The following is a 16512-nucleotide window of genomic DNA, read 5'->3' as shown; positions in this document are numbered from 1 at the left end:
GAATAATCTGATATTTTAAAAATAATAATTAAAGCAGGTTATAGCTATTATGAAAAGTTCTAAACATCTTTAATATAGTTTTACTTCCGTCCTTAACATTTTTCTTTTACAAATATTTTTTATAAAAAAGAATCAATAAGCACTTCAGTGCTGCCTCTTGTAGCCGGTATGGGGAACAAATCACACCTTCAAAGCTGCCACCTGTACTAAGTAGTTAGACAGGGAAGAGGCAGTGTTCCACTGGAGCAGAAGTGGGTGCTGCTGAGTGACGTGTTAACAGCTATAGGAAAAAGAGTGTAGTCCTTAGTGTTTGGAAGACATGAACGGAGGTTGGACTTGGATAGAGACATTTTTAATTCTGATGACTGTGCTTGTGTTTGTATCCAGGGAGGCTCCTCTCCAAGAGACCAAGCAGCTGCAACTTTAAATCAGTTCAACCACAATGAAACCTCTGTGTTGTTGACCGCCTCAGAAGTTGCTTGGGAACTAGACATTCAGGGATAACTGCATGTGCTGAACACATGCTCCAAAATATGGAGTAAGATATCCACTGTATTAATTACTTAAAACAGACACAATGGAGCCCAAGACCTGGTGACGTCATACTGAGAGGACAAGAACACGGTCAAGAATGTAGTAGACTTGCTGACTGCAGCTGAATAGGAAGTGCTCCCCTGGCTTCATGACATGACCAGCTGTTAGCCATTGTCGAGCCTATCTTTCGGTGAAGGTCAGCTCTGGCAGGGGAAGGTGTGTCACATGGATGGCCATTTATGGGGAGTTAGATACCCAGCCAACCTCAGCTGCAAGGAGGTGCTTGGGAGGTGGCAGTGCCCCTTCTACACTATCCTTCAGAGAATGTCCATTAGAGGCTTCAGTAGGAACCTGCAGCATGTGATTAATAATAAAACATCTTTATTAATGAAATCGCTATTACCTATTTTATGCATAATGGGTCAGATCCCATTTATTCAGGAAAATATACCTCACTGAGCCAACAAAGTTATCAGATGAGGAGTTCAGTAGACCTTAGGACAAACTTCAGAGCTTGCAGAATCCAATGGGACCCACCATTCATATTTATTTGTTCTCCAAAAAGGCTTGTATGTATATAGTCCTTCTACACTAATTTTGTATTAGCACCAAATTCTCATAAATATATTGGCTCACTCTTAATTCTACTAAGCCCTGATATATTTCCATAATATTTTTTTCTGAATAGAAACAGCCAGCAAAAGAGGACATTTATCTTTTTCTTTTAAATTAGTTTAATGAATTTGCTTGTGAAAGGTGCAAAATGGACAGAATTGAAGATTACTGTACATTTCCACAGAACTGACACAGGACTAGCAAATGCAGTTCAAGATTCCTCACACTGTTTAATATCCTCAACCCTAACCTTGAGTGACCAGAGCATAGATTTAGTCACAGACTGATTTGATCCTTGGCTTCTTTGCTGATACTTCTAATGAGGGTGGCAGTAGGTGGTTTGGGTTTTTTTGTGTGGTTTGGGGGGTCTTTTGGCTGGCACACTTGTCTGCTCGGAACTGACCAAGAGTAACAGTGCATTCTCCATCACTGGCAATTTTTAAATCAAGGTTGGATGTTTTTCTAAAAGATATTCTCTAGTTCAACCACAGCTATCGTACTTGAAGCAGGAATTAACTCAGGGAAGTCCTATGGCCTGTGTTATGCAGATCAGACTAGATGATCACAAAGGTCTTTTCTGGTCTTAAAATCTATGAAGGTGTCACGGAGTCCCTGCGCGATACTCTGGAACTGCTCCCCATGAAGCCAGTCAGGACTCTGGGGCAGTCGCCTTCCTGTGAGCAGCCTGTCTTTAGGACACACAGCTTCCACCTTCCTGGGTATGACCTCGGAGCATTCAGCATCCTCTGCCCCTCCGTGCGCTTCCCACAGCGAGTCCGCTCAGGCGGGGCTCCTGGGGAAGCCAGAGGGTCCTGCACCCCAACTTCGCAGTCAGACGTGACTCTCAGCCAGCCAGTAAAACAGAGGTTTATTAGATGACAGGAACATGGTCTAAAACAGAGCTTGCAGGTGCAGAGAACAGGACCCCTCAGCTGAGTCCATTTTGGGGGGCAGTGAGCCAGACAACCACATCTGCCCTTCACTCCATGTCCCAGCCAGCCCCAAACTGAAACTCCCTCCAGCCCCTCCTCCTCTGGGCTTTGTCCCTTTCCCAGGCCAGGAGGTCACCTGATTCCTTTGTTCTCCAACCCTTTAGCTCTCACCTTGAAGGGGGGAAGGGCCCCGGCCATCAGTTGCCAGGAAACAGCATGTCGGCCATTTTCTGTGTCCAGACCCCTGCACACACCTGCCCTCTAGGGCTCTGTAATGATCGTACATCCTTACCCCACCACCTAGATACTTAAGAACTACATAGGAGAAACTGAGGCACCCCCACACTATTCAGAGGAAACATTAAGAACAGTCCCACTTTGTCACAGAAGGTCACACAGAAAATCTATGACCTAGGCAGGAATAGACCCCAGATCTTGATTTTAGTAATGGGCTTCAATCTCAAGACCTTTCTTCCTCTCAAGCAAACAGCTGGCCTTACCCACAGAAGAAATGTGCAGGGCTGGTGGCTAGAAATAACAAGCATTTTACTGATAAACTGAACAGTTCATTCTGGAAGTAATTGAGAAACAATAAACCTAGCAAATCATTTTTACAGTCACTCTTCATAAGTGTTACCACTCTTTAAGGGTTCCATGTCCCATTACCAGTCTGTTATACCACAGAATATCTCAAGTCAACTAAGAAAACTATTACTTTACTGGTTTCAGAGTAGCAGCTGTGTTAGTCTGTATTCGCAAAAAGGAGTACTTGTGGCACCTTAGAGACTAACAAATTTATCCGATGAAGTGAGCTGTAGCTCACAAAAGTTTATGCTCAAATAAATTTGTTAGTCTCTAAGGTGCCACAAGTACTCCTTTTCTCATTACTCTACTGAGTATCTAATTTAACCAGGAAAATAAGTCATTCAGGGTGAAATTCAGCCTTAGCATGAATAAATACATCCGTTACATTTTTAAGGGAAATTTTAGGTGATAATTGGGAATAAGTTATTCAAATATTACAGAAAATCATTCATAAACTATAGATATTATCAAATTATAGTCAGATATTAGACGCTTACCTCCATTGTTTTGTACTCCTGTTTACTAATCTGTGGCATTGCCCAAGATGAATCATGCAGCTTCATTTTTGTCTTGTAACTTACACACTGGATGACAGTGCCAATGGTAAGCATTGCCTGAATTAACAGCATCAGCATCAGAAGTAACAGAAGTATATCATAAGATTGCTAAAAGTAAAAATGTATATAAGTTGTTAGATGTTTATCATACCTGTCTTTTCTGCCTTCTCTCACTTCATATTTTCTGGAGTTCTCCCACAGTTTACATGTTTCAGTATGACACCTCATTTTTTTCTCTCGCTGACTGATCAAACAGTTTGTTGTTTAGGAAAACTAAACTGCATTGAAAAGCCTTGAACAGAGTTGGGTGAAATTTGTTAGTTTTGGTTTGGTTTTGGTTTGGTGTAAATCATTCGTTTTCTATTCACATATCTTTGACTACCTGGGCATAAAGCCCTCAGGAAACTTGAGCTGGTGTAGAATGTGGTAGTACATTTCCTCAGCAACACAAGCTACTGGGATCTGCAGACTCTATTAATCTTTTCCCCAAACCAAGCTTTGAATGAATCCAAGTGTTTACAAGTGAACATTTAGCACTCTATCCCACTGTGCCACTTACTGGTAGGCATCCTAGGAAACAATTTGAAAGAAATTATTCTTCATGTAAGGTTTAGAACTTTGAAGTTTGTTCGCCACAATTTTATGAACACTTAGAATCATAGAATATCAGGGTTGGAAGGGACCTCAGGAGGTCATCTAGTCCAACTCCCTGCTCAAAGCAGGACCAATCCCCAACTAAATCATCCCAGCCAGGGCTTTGTAAAGCCTGACTTTAAAAACCTCTAAGAAAGGAATTCCACCACCGCCCTAGGTAACCCATCACAGTGCTTCACCACCTTCTTAGTGAAAAAGTTTTTCCTAATATCCAACCTAAACCTCCCGCCACTGCAACTTGAGACCAATACTCCTTGTTCTGTCATCTGCAATCACTGAGAACAGACTAGATCCATCCTCTTTGGAACCCCCTTTCAGGCAGTTGAAAGCAGCTATCAAATCCCCCCTCATTCTTCTCTTCTGCAGACTAAATAATCCCACTTGTTGAGCTGTTATGGAAAAGTTCTGTGGAATTTAAATAAAAAATGATTACCTTGTTACAGGTTATTTTTAACCATTCTATAGAATTTGATGGAGAACTATAACCCTGTTATAGTGTTCTATATGATGGTTCAAAATAACTATAGAAAGAATAGTTTTAGAATGTGTGACAGGGTCAGGCTAGATGGCTACAAAAGAGTGGTCGAAGGTAGATACATTAGTTCCAGGTTAAGCAGGTCCCTTTTCCCTGGGTAAAATAACAGGGACTATTCCAGAACACTCAGGAACTTTCTAGAACTATTTAAGGCAGGCAGGCTAATTAGCACACCTGTAGCCAATTGGGAAGCTGCTAGAATTAATTAAGGCTAATCAGGACACCTGGTTTAAAAAGGCTCTCACTCCAGTTAATGAGGTGTGCGCAAGGAGCTGAGAGTGAGAGGGTGTGCTGCTGGAGGACTGAGGAGTACAAATGCTATCTGGAATCAGGAGGAAGATCCTGTGGTGAGGATACAGAAGGTGTTGGGAGGAGGCCATGGGGAAGTAGCCCAGGGAGTTGTAGCTGTCACACAGGTGTTACACAAAACACTATAGACAGCTGTGATCCACAGGGCCCTAGGCTGGAACCTGGAGTAGAGGGCAGGCCTGGGTTCACCCCATCCCCCCAACTCCCTATTGGATACAGGAGGAGTTGACTTGGACTGTGGGTCCCACCAGAGGGGAAGGTCCCTGGTCTGTTGCCCGACCCACTAGGTGGACCAGCAGAGACTGTGGGGATTGTTCTCCTTCCTTTTCCCCATGCTGGCCAGTGATGAGGTTATATGAGTGAACAGCAGATTTGAGCAAGTGGCCAAACTGAGGGCTACTGTGAATCTCTGAGGTGAGCAAAATCTGCCAATAAGTGCAGGACCCACCAAGGTAGAGGAGGAACTTTGTCACAAATGTTATATAGGTTTTTAGAGTAATTTCCAAAACATTTTAGTCATTCTCCATAATACAGCTCTCTATATCCTTATGATACATAACTCATAATTCTCTTTATTTACTCCCTCTGAATTGCTAATTGGTGGATGCTAATTTTTCAAACGAGTAAAATACATACTTTAACTGCTGGTGGATAATTTTTAAAGATGTCAATAACTCGCATGATACTGAAGGATAAGTATCCAGAAGCAGTGAACAACAATGGAGAAGTGACACTGCTTATGGCAATCAGGACCTCAACCTAGTTAAAACAAGATATTACATTTTAAATTAAGATGTCAAACTTGTGTTAAATAAATAAAAATAAGAGCAAATAACATTGGTTCTTGATTCCACTTCTTCCTGCAGCAAATTTAATGGGAGTGTGTGATAAAAATATATAGAAAGGGCCAAATCTGCAAGCCATCCATATTCAGATCTCTCCTCTTAGTATGTACAGAAGCAGGAATTCAAATAAATGAATATTCACTATGGAGCCTAAAGGCTACTAGCTAAGAACTCTATTGCTTTGTAGTATATTTAAACTTATTTCCATTCAAAGTTCAAGAGGGTTGTTGTATTGTTTTGTTTTGACTATGTCTTTCAAGTACAGGCAGAGGAAGCAAAAATGGATTAGGAGGGCTAGCATGGAAGGGACACTATTATTTTTTTCATTTACATGAAACAATAAGAATTACAGCCAAACATTAGGTGATCTGTACATGCTAAATAACTAAACCAACAGATTCTGGTAGTTTCAGGTAAGGTTCCTGATGACAATAACAGGCTGATTTTCATTCAAAGATAATTCTGTAGGGTCAAATTCTGTTTCAATTACCACCATAGATTACTACTGTCTTCAGTGTGGCTGCATGTGTCTAACTGAGAACAGAATTAGGACTACTAGCTGTTTGGTGAGGCAGACCCATTTTGTGCCCCTGCTGATTCTCCTTACCATCCTTGTAGTAATGTCCACAACTTCCCCTGAAATATCCAGTACAAATAAATACTTTGTACATTTTAATCAATTAAAAATCTATTTTGGTTAATGCACTAATGGTGTATCGCAGGAGGAAAGCTGACTGAACTCTCTTTTAGTACAATGAACTTTATAAGTACAGAGCCAAGCACTCCATTGGTCTCCTTTCTAACAGTATTAATTGAGTATTCCAAGGACCCCGACATCTATTTTGTTATATTTAGTATATAACTTTTTATGGTAACTTTACACTGAACATATTAGTTGTATGATTATCACCAAAGGACTTTATTCATAATATTCCATTATAACACAATATCTGAACATTACACATGTACTTACCAAACATTTACTTGGATATTCAGCAGCTACATGACTTGCAATGGCACTTGGAAAGCACTGAAAAGAACTCCCAGACATTAGAAAACATTAAGACCTAGCTCCTCGGCTGGTAAATTGGCATAGCTTCATTGACTGCAGTGGAGCTACATTGATTTACACTAGCTGAAAATCGGGTCCTCAATTTGCTCCAAAAATGTGAACTTTTGTTATAAAGTTAAAATTTTGTATAACACTGTATAAGCAATATTTATGGTACTAATTTAATGGGGAGAAAAATTACCTCAAAAACTTTATTGCCATTAATGGAGTGTTCTGTACTACTAAATCTATACATATCAAGATGACACTATTACCCATGTAGCCTAAGTCAGTAGGTCTTCCATGTGCTAACATTCTACTGAACTTGAATTTAGCACGCTAAAGGATTCTGGGTGAATTCACCCAGGGGCTGGTGTCTCTTTCCATTTTGTGCTGAGGAGATTGCCAACCACGGGATTCACGTAAGCATGGACCCAGTGGCTTCTCCACTACCTGTCCCCTCAGTGGTATTGAGGCATGCACGGTCACTCCCTTATGAATCTTCTTCTCCTGTCTGCAGCTCTCATTATGTTGCTATCATCATGAAGGGTTTCACACTGAGGTGAATGTCCACCACCAATCACTGGAGGTTCAAGTATGTAATTGGGACAGCCACTTAATCAAGATGATAGGCTGACCTTGGCATCCTAAGGATTCCACTAAAGTGAAATTCAACCCAGATCTTAATTGTGCAGACTGAAAGATGGTATTTTAAAAACATGGACCTGTTTAGTAAAGAATAACCCCTTTAATAGCCTTATTTTATTACTGATTTCAATGGGAATTTTACCTAAGTAAAAAGAAAAGGAGTACTTGTGGCACCTTAGCGACTAAGGTTAGTCTCTAAGGTGCCACAAGTACTCCTTTTCTTTTTGCGAATACAGACTAACATGGCTGTTACTCTGTTACCTAAGTAAGGCACTTACATCCTAATACAGTGTTGTAAATCAAAAGGCAGGCATGTTAGACAATCTAGCACTAGCATTAAAAAGCATTAATTTTTTGTAAGGCAGTGACTGAAAATTAATTTGAGAGCCAAATAAACATCAGGCTTAGAGAGACAATGTATAAAAAGCTACATTTAATAGTGTAGTACTTACAGCCACTAAGATCCAAAAGAATGTTACTGAAAGGTATGGACCTGAGACTAACACATCCATATTCAAAGCAATTATTCCACCAAATACTGCAGAAATTCCAATAATCACTTCAATTACCTGAAAAAAATTAAAGCACTAAAATAATTAGCAATGAATTTAACTAAGTTTTTACAGTCATTTCAGTTGTGTAGTTAGGATGACTCAGACATTAATGGATACATTTATGACATGAGAAATGTCTGAGGCCAATCCTACACTCATGAAAGACTACGGCAAAACTTCCATTAGTTAAAATGGGAGTAGGACTGGCCCCTTTCTACATGTTTACAATTTTATTCAGTGTTTCCAATAAAAAATAAATGGTCATATCTGCAATTATTTCTTATTTAATCATTAAGTAGACTTTTCCTTCCTGTTTAGGACAGTTGGAATTTATCTTGTAAAATCAACGCATAACTCATGTTCATGTTGACACATTAGAACAAGCCTGTTCCTGAAGCTATTACACACAGAATTCTCACAGGCTTTAAAGGAGTTCAGTATGTGAAAAGATGAGAGAATAAATTCATATATCTCAAGAAAACAAAGCTTTTCTTACTGAATAGGATTTCAGAATTCGGGTAGGAAAGCTGACATAGTTCAAAACGCTGGTACTGTCATACACGGTACTCTAAAGGTAAAAAAGAAACAACATGATCTGAAAAAAATATGCAGTTTAATAAGGGCCAGGTTGTGTCTTGACTCTACACAGTATAAGGGGCAGTTGTTATACCAATAAATTAAAAACCAGCAGGATCTTATTAAAGGGAAAAAGGCAAAATACCACATTTATTGTGAATACAGAAAGAATCATAGTAAGCAGTTAGTTACAGCTATAACATTCCATTCAATCTCATATTTATTCACACACACACACACACACACACACACACACACACAGGTTCTGCAAGGTTGTTATCATAGTTACCAGCCTTAGAGTTGCTCATGCCAAGCCACTGGCCAGGTGGCCTGGACATGAGGAGGGAGCAGGGCCTTGTCAGATGCTCATCTGATGCTCCTGGAAGTTGGTTTGCAGAATCAGACCCCAAAGTTCTCACTTTTTAGAGTCTATTTTTATAGGAATTTCTTCCTATGCCAGTCTATGGGAATTGCTGCATCATGCTGTTGCTGAATCAATCAGCAGATAGCACATTCCTGACGGCTCCGTGCTGCTAGATGTTATCTTGTTCTTTGGTTCTCCCATTCTTGAGGCTGTTGGGTGGATTCCAGTCTGCCCTCTGGGGGTCCTCTGGTTATTTCCGCTTGACGCCTTCTTCAGCCGATGGACACTGGATTCTTAGGCTGGCACCTCCCTGATCATTCAGTTATTATCCACACCAAGCATCCATCCACATACATCCTCTATCTCTATTTTAATCACAATTGTTAATACAACAAAAGGGCGGGGAATCTCTGGGTGCTGTTTCTGTTGTTAGAGTATTGCTTTGAGTCTCTCTCTCTGTGAATTGCTTTGAGAACAGACTCTGTCTTAGAATGTACTAACACAATTAGCAGCTTGCAAGTTTCACACATAGAGGGAGAGAAACAGTACCAAAAACCAAGAGACCTCTTAATTAGTAATACCCTGGAATTTAAACTATGGGGAATCAAACTCATTTGTGATTTTAATACAGAACTTCTTTAATATGATCCAACACAGTCAGACATATCCCCCCAATCACTTGTGAAGTCTGCCTGCAACTTGACTATAAGGTTGTAGGGAAGCGTAGGTGTTGCATGCTCTGTTCCCAGGGAATGAGTAGAGCATTGGTTCCACCCCCTAACACACTGGCCACAGCAGATGATCAAAAGGGAAGTAAGGGTCAGCAGCAAATTTCCTCCCCCTGGGAGCAAGTGGGGAGCAGGGAAGGAATCATAGCACTCTGAATCACAATTTTTTTCAACACCATCTCAGGAGACACAAAAAGCACAAACTAGTCCAATGTAAGCATTGTCAATACTATTGTCAATACTATAATAAGTTTTATATGTGGATACAAAGCATTTTTTCTCAGAGGGAGAAATTTTCTATATCCTTCACTGAATCATAAATATTTTGTATTTTCCCCTACTTTGTATTCTCATCTTGAGGCTCATATTTCCATCATTACTAATAAAGACACTAAATTGTAACGGAATCCACTCAGAAAACATGAGCCCCTCTCCATATCAGGTTAGGGCCAGATTAAGCTACTCTTTCTCATGTAGTACAGAACCTTCCTACACAAAGTAGTTCCAAAAGGTGGAAGAATCCAGCCCTTATACAGTTTCTGTTAAGTAATGGAAAACATTAATTTCCACTCATTTTCCCTCTGGGGCTTTGCATAGCAAACAGCATTACGACTGGATTACAAAATGGCATAGATACAGGGCCAGATTCCCACAGTGCAGCCCATTTGCTCTACTACAGTGTTGCAAAGGGGCCATAAACTTGTCAGATCTCCCCAGATAAGGATTTTACCTGTGTGAGATAGCTATCTCTTATGGCAGCACCTCACCCCCCACAGTTCATGGTATAGGAAGCATCTGTGGGTGTTTGCTTCATTCTGGGAAGAAGCATGTGCTGTTGCAGAAATCATATAAGGTGGGATATTGAAAAGTGCCTGTGTGACTTAGGAGCGCAAGTGTCATTGACTTTCTAAGTCACTTAAGGTGGTTTTTGAAAATCCCATCCACAGCCTCAAATCCTGCATTCAGCCCATGCTACCCATGTTAATACTGGGGAACTCTGCATAGGCAATGTGGGAAGGAATCTACCCTCTTCCTCAAGCTTCAGAAGAGCAGCAAAGCTTTGCACATATGCATGCCTGAAGGACAGGGAATGGCTCAGAGTATCTGCATAATTATGGTGTCCTTCAACCACCCTACCTGTCTACTGTCAAAGTGCCCCAATGGAGTTATGCTCTACAAAAAGCAAGGAATATGGATGCCCTGCATGAGCTCATGCTATCCTGATCATGGTGCACAGTACAGTTATAGTAGTCACACTTTGCACAGGGCCCTCTGCCCCTTTGGAGATGGAAGAAAATTGGGGCATCATTATATTACAGTAGATGCTCATTAGTAGCAACATATTGGTGCCCTTTTCCAGTTGCTCCTAAGCAGCTGTTGCTGTTACGGGGAGTGTCATCTGACCAAAAGCATATGAAGAGTTAAGAGTGTTTCAGAAGAGGTGTGGCAGCCATGTTGGGGGAGGCAAGTTTTGGGGTGATGGGCAGGGGCACCCTGTGTTTGGCAGCCCCCAGTTTGCAAAATGGCTGAGTGAGCCCAGCTGCCGGGAAAAGGCTGAGGATGCTTTTGCTGGCATCTTCATGCCCCACTCTGGCGAGGGATGGCTGGCTGGGAGGGCACCATGCACAACCTGCAATGGAGTGTGGAGGTGGCTCCTAGCACAGAGAGCGGTGACAGAAGGGGGGAAGGGGACAGGTCAGTGGCCTGGGGAGGGAGGTTCCCCGAACCCTCACTGCAAAACAGCACACCCACGCTGGCAACCGAGATGGAGGGGACAGCTCAGTGCATGGGAGGTTCTCCCAAATTCGCCACTGCAAAATGGCAACCCCCCGCTGCTGCCTGTAAGCCAGATGCTGAGGACAGGAGGAGGAAACCTTTCAGCTGTGCCTCTGCTGTTCCCCTGACTCCAGCTTTCCCCCCTGAAAAATCCCTCTCTTCCAGACCCTCTCTCCAATCTCCCCCTACACATGCTCTCCATTCAGGCTCTGTCAGGCAGGGCAAGTGAATGAGAGTCTGTGCCCTGGAGCTCCACTGAAGGGTCAGGAGGGGAATGGAATGATGCAGTTTGGTGCGGAGGGGGCAACACCCTATTTGCCCCCCATCTCCACCCCTGGATGTGACATCGCAACATCACAAATGTTGCTCTTATATGCCGGCTATGTTGCTGTTACCTAGTAGACAATTCACAGTAGGGAAAGAGTTCCCTGGGGAAATATTGCTTTTAAGCGGTGGCTGTTCTTACAAGGTGTTTCTGCAAACAAGGGTCTCCTGTACCTTGATTTCTCTTAATTATTGTTCTGAATCAATTTCACAATGAAATATAAAATTATTATATAAAAATGAAGTCACTAGTACTTAGTCAACATAAAGAAAGAAGGGGAGAAGTGATGTGTTTAAACAGATATGCTTAAGAAAACAAACAAAAATGAAATTAACAAATTGTAATTCTTAAGGGAAAACCTACTTTCTTCCTCCTACAGCAGTCTTCATTAGACCTAGCTGAAATGATCACAGTAGTTGCCATGAAGATTTCCAGCAGAATTAGCAGAATCAAGTTGAAATTTATCTGCCAACAGAATCCCATATCAAACTGCATTAAATAAGTAACGTTAAAAAACATAACTGTGTCTATAAAAATTTAGCAAACTGTTGATCCATGATTAATAAGTTCCTATTGTTCTTTCATGTCAGTTCTGCTTTCTAAATGATCAAAGTTACACCTTGTCTCTGACATATATCTTGCATATCATGTTTCTTGAAGAAAACCAGAACAGGCAGATTTCAGAGGCCTTCTTTTGGGCACTGAAATTGATCTTCCTCACTGTGTCATGTTTAGATCTAGGCATATTGTGATCCTTGACATATGTAGCTTCTAGGGAAAGTGGCAGCACAAAGAACTACAAAATAATAAAGATACTATTTGGCTACAGTATCAACTTCATATTTTAAAATCATATTTACCTATGCACATTGAACAACATACTGTAAAACAGAAGTTAAAGAGATATTTCTAAACATTAGAAGTAATCCTCACCGAAACTATCACTTGCCTCTGTAAATGCTACATCTGGCTAGGGAGGATTTCAAAGCTTCTAATGCTTTAGGAAAGGATTTTGGAACCACATGAGTTCACTGCTCATGATCCTCCTCTGTGGCTAAGGGGCATGCAGTACCACTTGGAGAAAGGGGGTAGGTAACAAAGGTGACAAAGCCACCTTTGCACTTGACTGATCCTGGGCCAGTTATCCACATAAATCCCAGCATAAAGCAGAGCTGCCTGACGGTGTCTCTAACTTGGATCAGCTGCCAATGGTCCCAAAAGACTGATATAGCAGGCAGAGAGTGCCAGGATGCAGGGAGATCCCAGTCACATACCCTTTTTCATGGCCATTCTCCTTAAGGTAACAGCTGAGGAAGAATGTGGTGGTATAGGCACTCTTTGGATATGTTTGCACAGCAAAGACAAACTTGTGGCTGGCCCATGCCAGCTGACTTGGGCTCATGGAGTTCAGGCTGCTGGGCTGTTTCATTGGTATGAAGACTTCCAAGCTCAGGCTGGAACCTGAGCTCTGGGATCCTCCAATCCCACATGGTGCTAGACCCCAGGCTCCATCCCAAGCCCAGAAGTCTACACAGCAATGAAATAGTCCCGCAGCCTGAATACTGCGAGCCCAAGTCAGCTGGCACGGGCCAGCCATGGCTGTCTAGTTGCTGTGTAGACACGCCGTTTGTCACCAGAAGATTCCCCTTTGCTGGGATGATCCACAAATGGCTGGCTACACTGATTCCAGGGCTATTTTGCACTGGGGAAGCATCATAAAGCAGCCACAGCACAGCCTGGGATTGGCCCACATATTTATTTTAACTTTTAAAAAATGTTGTAAATGTTATCTGTGACGATGTAACAAAGGCCCTCCACAGATGGTGTTGCTTTAAGTCATAAAGTGCTTTGAATTAAACAGAGATTTAATATTTTATGGGTCCAATATCCTCCAAATTATTAGCAACGAACCCATGTCAGACCTAATGACTAATATTTCCCTGTGCAGTTTCCATGAACAATATAATGAATCATCAGAGAGATATTATAATATTTATGAAATGGGCAAGTAGGGAGGCTAAAATAAACTACTTGTCTCATGTACTGAAGTCTCTTTGCACTACATAGCCAGTGCAAAGCAGCCGTAAAAGTGGCAGACTTGGCCTTGAGAGGATCACTCCAGTGTAAGGAGATCCTCCGGTAGGATAGAACCATCATAGCACCATGGATCAGCCTGGTGCACAGCCAGTCCAGGATCAGAGAAGCACAAAAATCCACACCTGCAGCTGAGGATCTGGGCCACAGAATCAATATGCAATTTATCTGTTTTCAGATGTCTTGGAAAACTATGAAGAATCAGCCAAAGATGTCCTGTGATTGTCGTACTAGACTATAGAATTTGGCAAATAGGAAATTACGTTTGGGTTATAAATTTACCTCTCTCTAACTTTTACATGCTTCTAAATTTCTAATCCTATACCCAGATTTCCCACCCCCCCCCCACACATACACACACACACACACTGTGTTTTAATCTGCACTGAAGACTCTGAGGTGGCAGTATGGTTGAGTGGACAGAGCACTAGCCTGAGGGATGTGGGTTCAATTATGAGCTCTACCACTGGCCTGTTGGTTGACCTTGGGTAATTCACTCCCCCTTTCTGTGCCTCAGTTTCCCCTTCCGTAAAATGGGGATTATGATACCTCCTTTGTCAAGTGCTTTGAGATATACTGATGAAAAGCACTATATAAGAGCTAAGTATTATTACTATGATCAAAATACTTTAATCTCACTACAGTTGGCCGTACATAATTGTATGGTAATGCAGATTACCATGCAACCTGAAAAAAATGGTTACTTACTTGTACAGTAACTTTTGCTCTTCTAAATGTTTTGTGCATGTATAAATTCTACTGCAGGTGTATGTGCACCCAACACACTCGAGTCAGAGACTTGCCAGCAGTACAACTAAATTGTGCATGTGTTTTTGTTCTCCTTGTTTACCGAGTCTAGGGCATAAAAGGGGCTTGTCTCCCACCTCTGTCTCCATTTTTTCACACCGCTGTGTGTCTAGTGTCTGAAGTAGTGGGAAAGATGGGAGCGTCATGGAATGGATATGTGCACAACATATCTTGAAGAACAACCGTTTCTGTATAAGCAAGTGACCTTTTCCCTCTTTTGAATGATTGTGCACATATATATTCCACTGCGGGTGACTCATCAGCAGTTCCCTTCCAGGTGGTGGGACTTTGGATCATCTGCACAGAGACTGTAGCACCAACTTGACAAAGTTGGCATTGTCATGAGAGGCTTGAGTGATGGCAAAATGTCTGGAAAAGGTGTGTACAGATGACCATGTTGCTGCTCTGCAGATATCTATTATCAGAGTGTTGCTGAGGAAAGCTGATGAAGTGGACTAAGCCCTGGTGGAGTTAGACATAATGCTTGGTGGAGGAGAGACTTTAGAAAGATCATAGCAGAGTTTAATGCAGTCAAAAATATGCTGAATTGACACTAGATGACATTTACTCTCTTGGCATACACTACAAAGAGCCAGGGAGATTCTCTAAAGCAGTGTTTCTCAACCTTTTTGATAAAAAGGACTGGCTTGCTGCCTTCCTAAACTGTGTCAGGGAGATCTCAGGGACTGGCGCCAGTCCATGGACCGGTCATTGAGAAACATTGGTCTAAAGGACATAGTGTGATCTAGATAGAATGCCAAAGCTATGCAAATATCTAAGGTGTGGAGTCTTTCTTTGGCTTTTGAAGAGTGGCACAGGCGCTGACTCCATGGATGCTCCGGGGCTCATGAACCCACAGAAAAAAAATAGTGGGTGTTCAACACGCAGGAGCCAGAGCTTGAGTGTGGAATGTGATGAGTTCTGTGCTGCTAATAGCTTCTGCCCTGGGGCAGGGACTTTGTTTATAAACAGAGGCAGGGTAATTAAGATAACAAAAGGCCTGTCATTAAATTAAATGAAGGATCATTAGATTATCCTGAAAGCATTCCCAGGCACTCCAGTTAAAAGATAGGAAAGAAAGGTTAGGAATAAATGGTCCATTTTCAGAATGGAGAGAAGTCAATAGCGGTGTCCCACTAGGGGCTTGTACTGGTCTGGGACCTGTGCTGTTCAACATATTCATAAATGATCTGCAAAAAGGGGTAAACAGTGAGGCGGCAAAGTTTGCAGACCATACAAAATTATTCAAGATAGTTAAGTACAAAACAGACTGCAAAGAGTTACAAAGGGATCTCACAAAACTGGGTGACTTGGCAACAAAATGGCAGATGAAATACAATGTTAAATGCAAAGTAATGCACATGGCAAAATATAATCCCAACTATACATACAAAATGATGGTGCCTAAATTAGCTATTACCCATAAAGAAAGAGATCTTGGCGTTATTTACAGTACTCTGGAAGCACTATGTTTCCAGAGTACTGCAAATTCATGAGGATCCTTCTCACTATGTCTGTATCATCTTGAACTCATTCTCCAGGTTCAGAAGACTTAAAAATTATCTCCAGTCATCAATGAGAGAGACACAGCTGAATAATGTAGCTGTCCTTAACGTGCATCAAAACAATACCAAAGAACCTAGATGTAAATAAGACTGCTGACAGTTTCATCCAGAAGTCTACAGGGAGACATAATGTCTTTAAACTGGGATGTTAGACAGCTTGTAGGTGACTGTAATGATTTTAATATACTGTAATTCATGATAATGTAATTAAGGAGTTCATAACAATTGAATCATTATTAAAATAGTAAAGATACCAATGATAGATACATTCAATAACTAGAATATGAAAGAAGTGTATAAATATACTGAAAATAGCCTCCTCCCAAAACTGGCAGAGTTTCGTCCCCCCACCCCAATACACGCACCCCTTTAAAAGCACCCACCAGCAAAAACAAAAGTTAGCACCTATGAAGAGTGGGATTTTGTGTAAAACACTGGCAGATGGATAGCGTAATTCA

At 41.5% G+C, this 16512-nt stretch overlaps 1 protein-coding gene across 7 annotated transcripts in view; it reads right to left on the bottom strand.

Annotated features, from left to right (window-relative positions):
* MLC1 (modulator of VRAC current 1) overlaps nt 1–16512 on the bottom strand; it is a 36950-nt gene that overhangs the window by 3381 nt on the left and 17057 nt on the right. For 5 of the 7 annotated variants that reach the window (XM_037889044.2, XM_007056866.4, XM_043550784.1 and 2 more), the window contains exons 7-12: nt 11952–12053; nt 8316–8387; nt 7718–7834; nt 6540–6596; nt 5358–5480; nt 3164–3331 (exon numbers count right to left, since the gene is read on the bottom strand). In XM_037889044.2, the coding sequence (XP_037744972.1) occupies nt 3164–3331; nt 5358–5480; nt 6540–6596; nt 7718–7834; nt 8316–8387; nt 11952–12053 (639 nt within the window). The remainder of the gene's footprint in view (nt 1–3163; nt 3332–5357; nt 5481–6539; nt 6597–7717; nt 7835–8315; nt 8388–11951; nt 12054–16512) is intronic. The other 2 variants (XM_027819246.3, XM_037889045.2) reach the window with 2 other exon arrangements.

The sequence above is a fragment of the Chelonia mydas genome, chromosome 1, assembly GCF_015237465.2.
Source record: "Chelonia mydas isolate rCheMyd1 chromosome 1, rCheMyd1.pri.v2, whole genome shotgun sequence".
Classification (NCBI taxonomy): domain Eukaryota; kingdom Metazoa; phylum Chordata; order Testudines; family Cheloniidae; genus Chelonia; species Chelonia mydas.
This window is presented reverse-complemented; position numbering and strand designations above follow the sequence as displayed.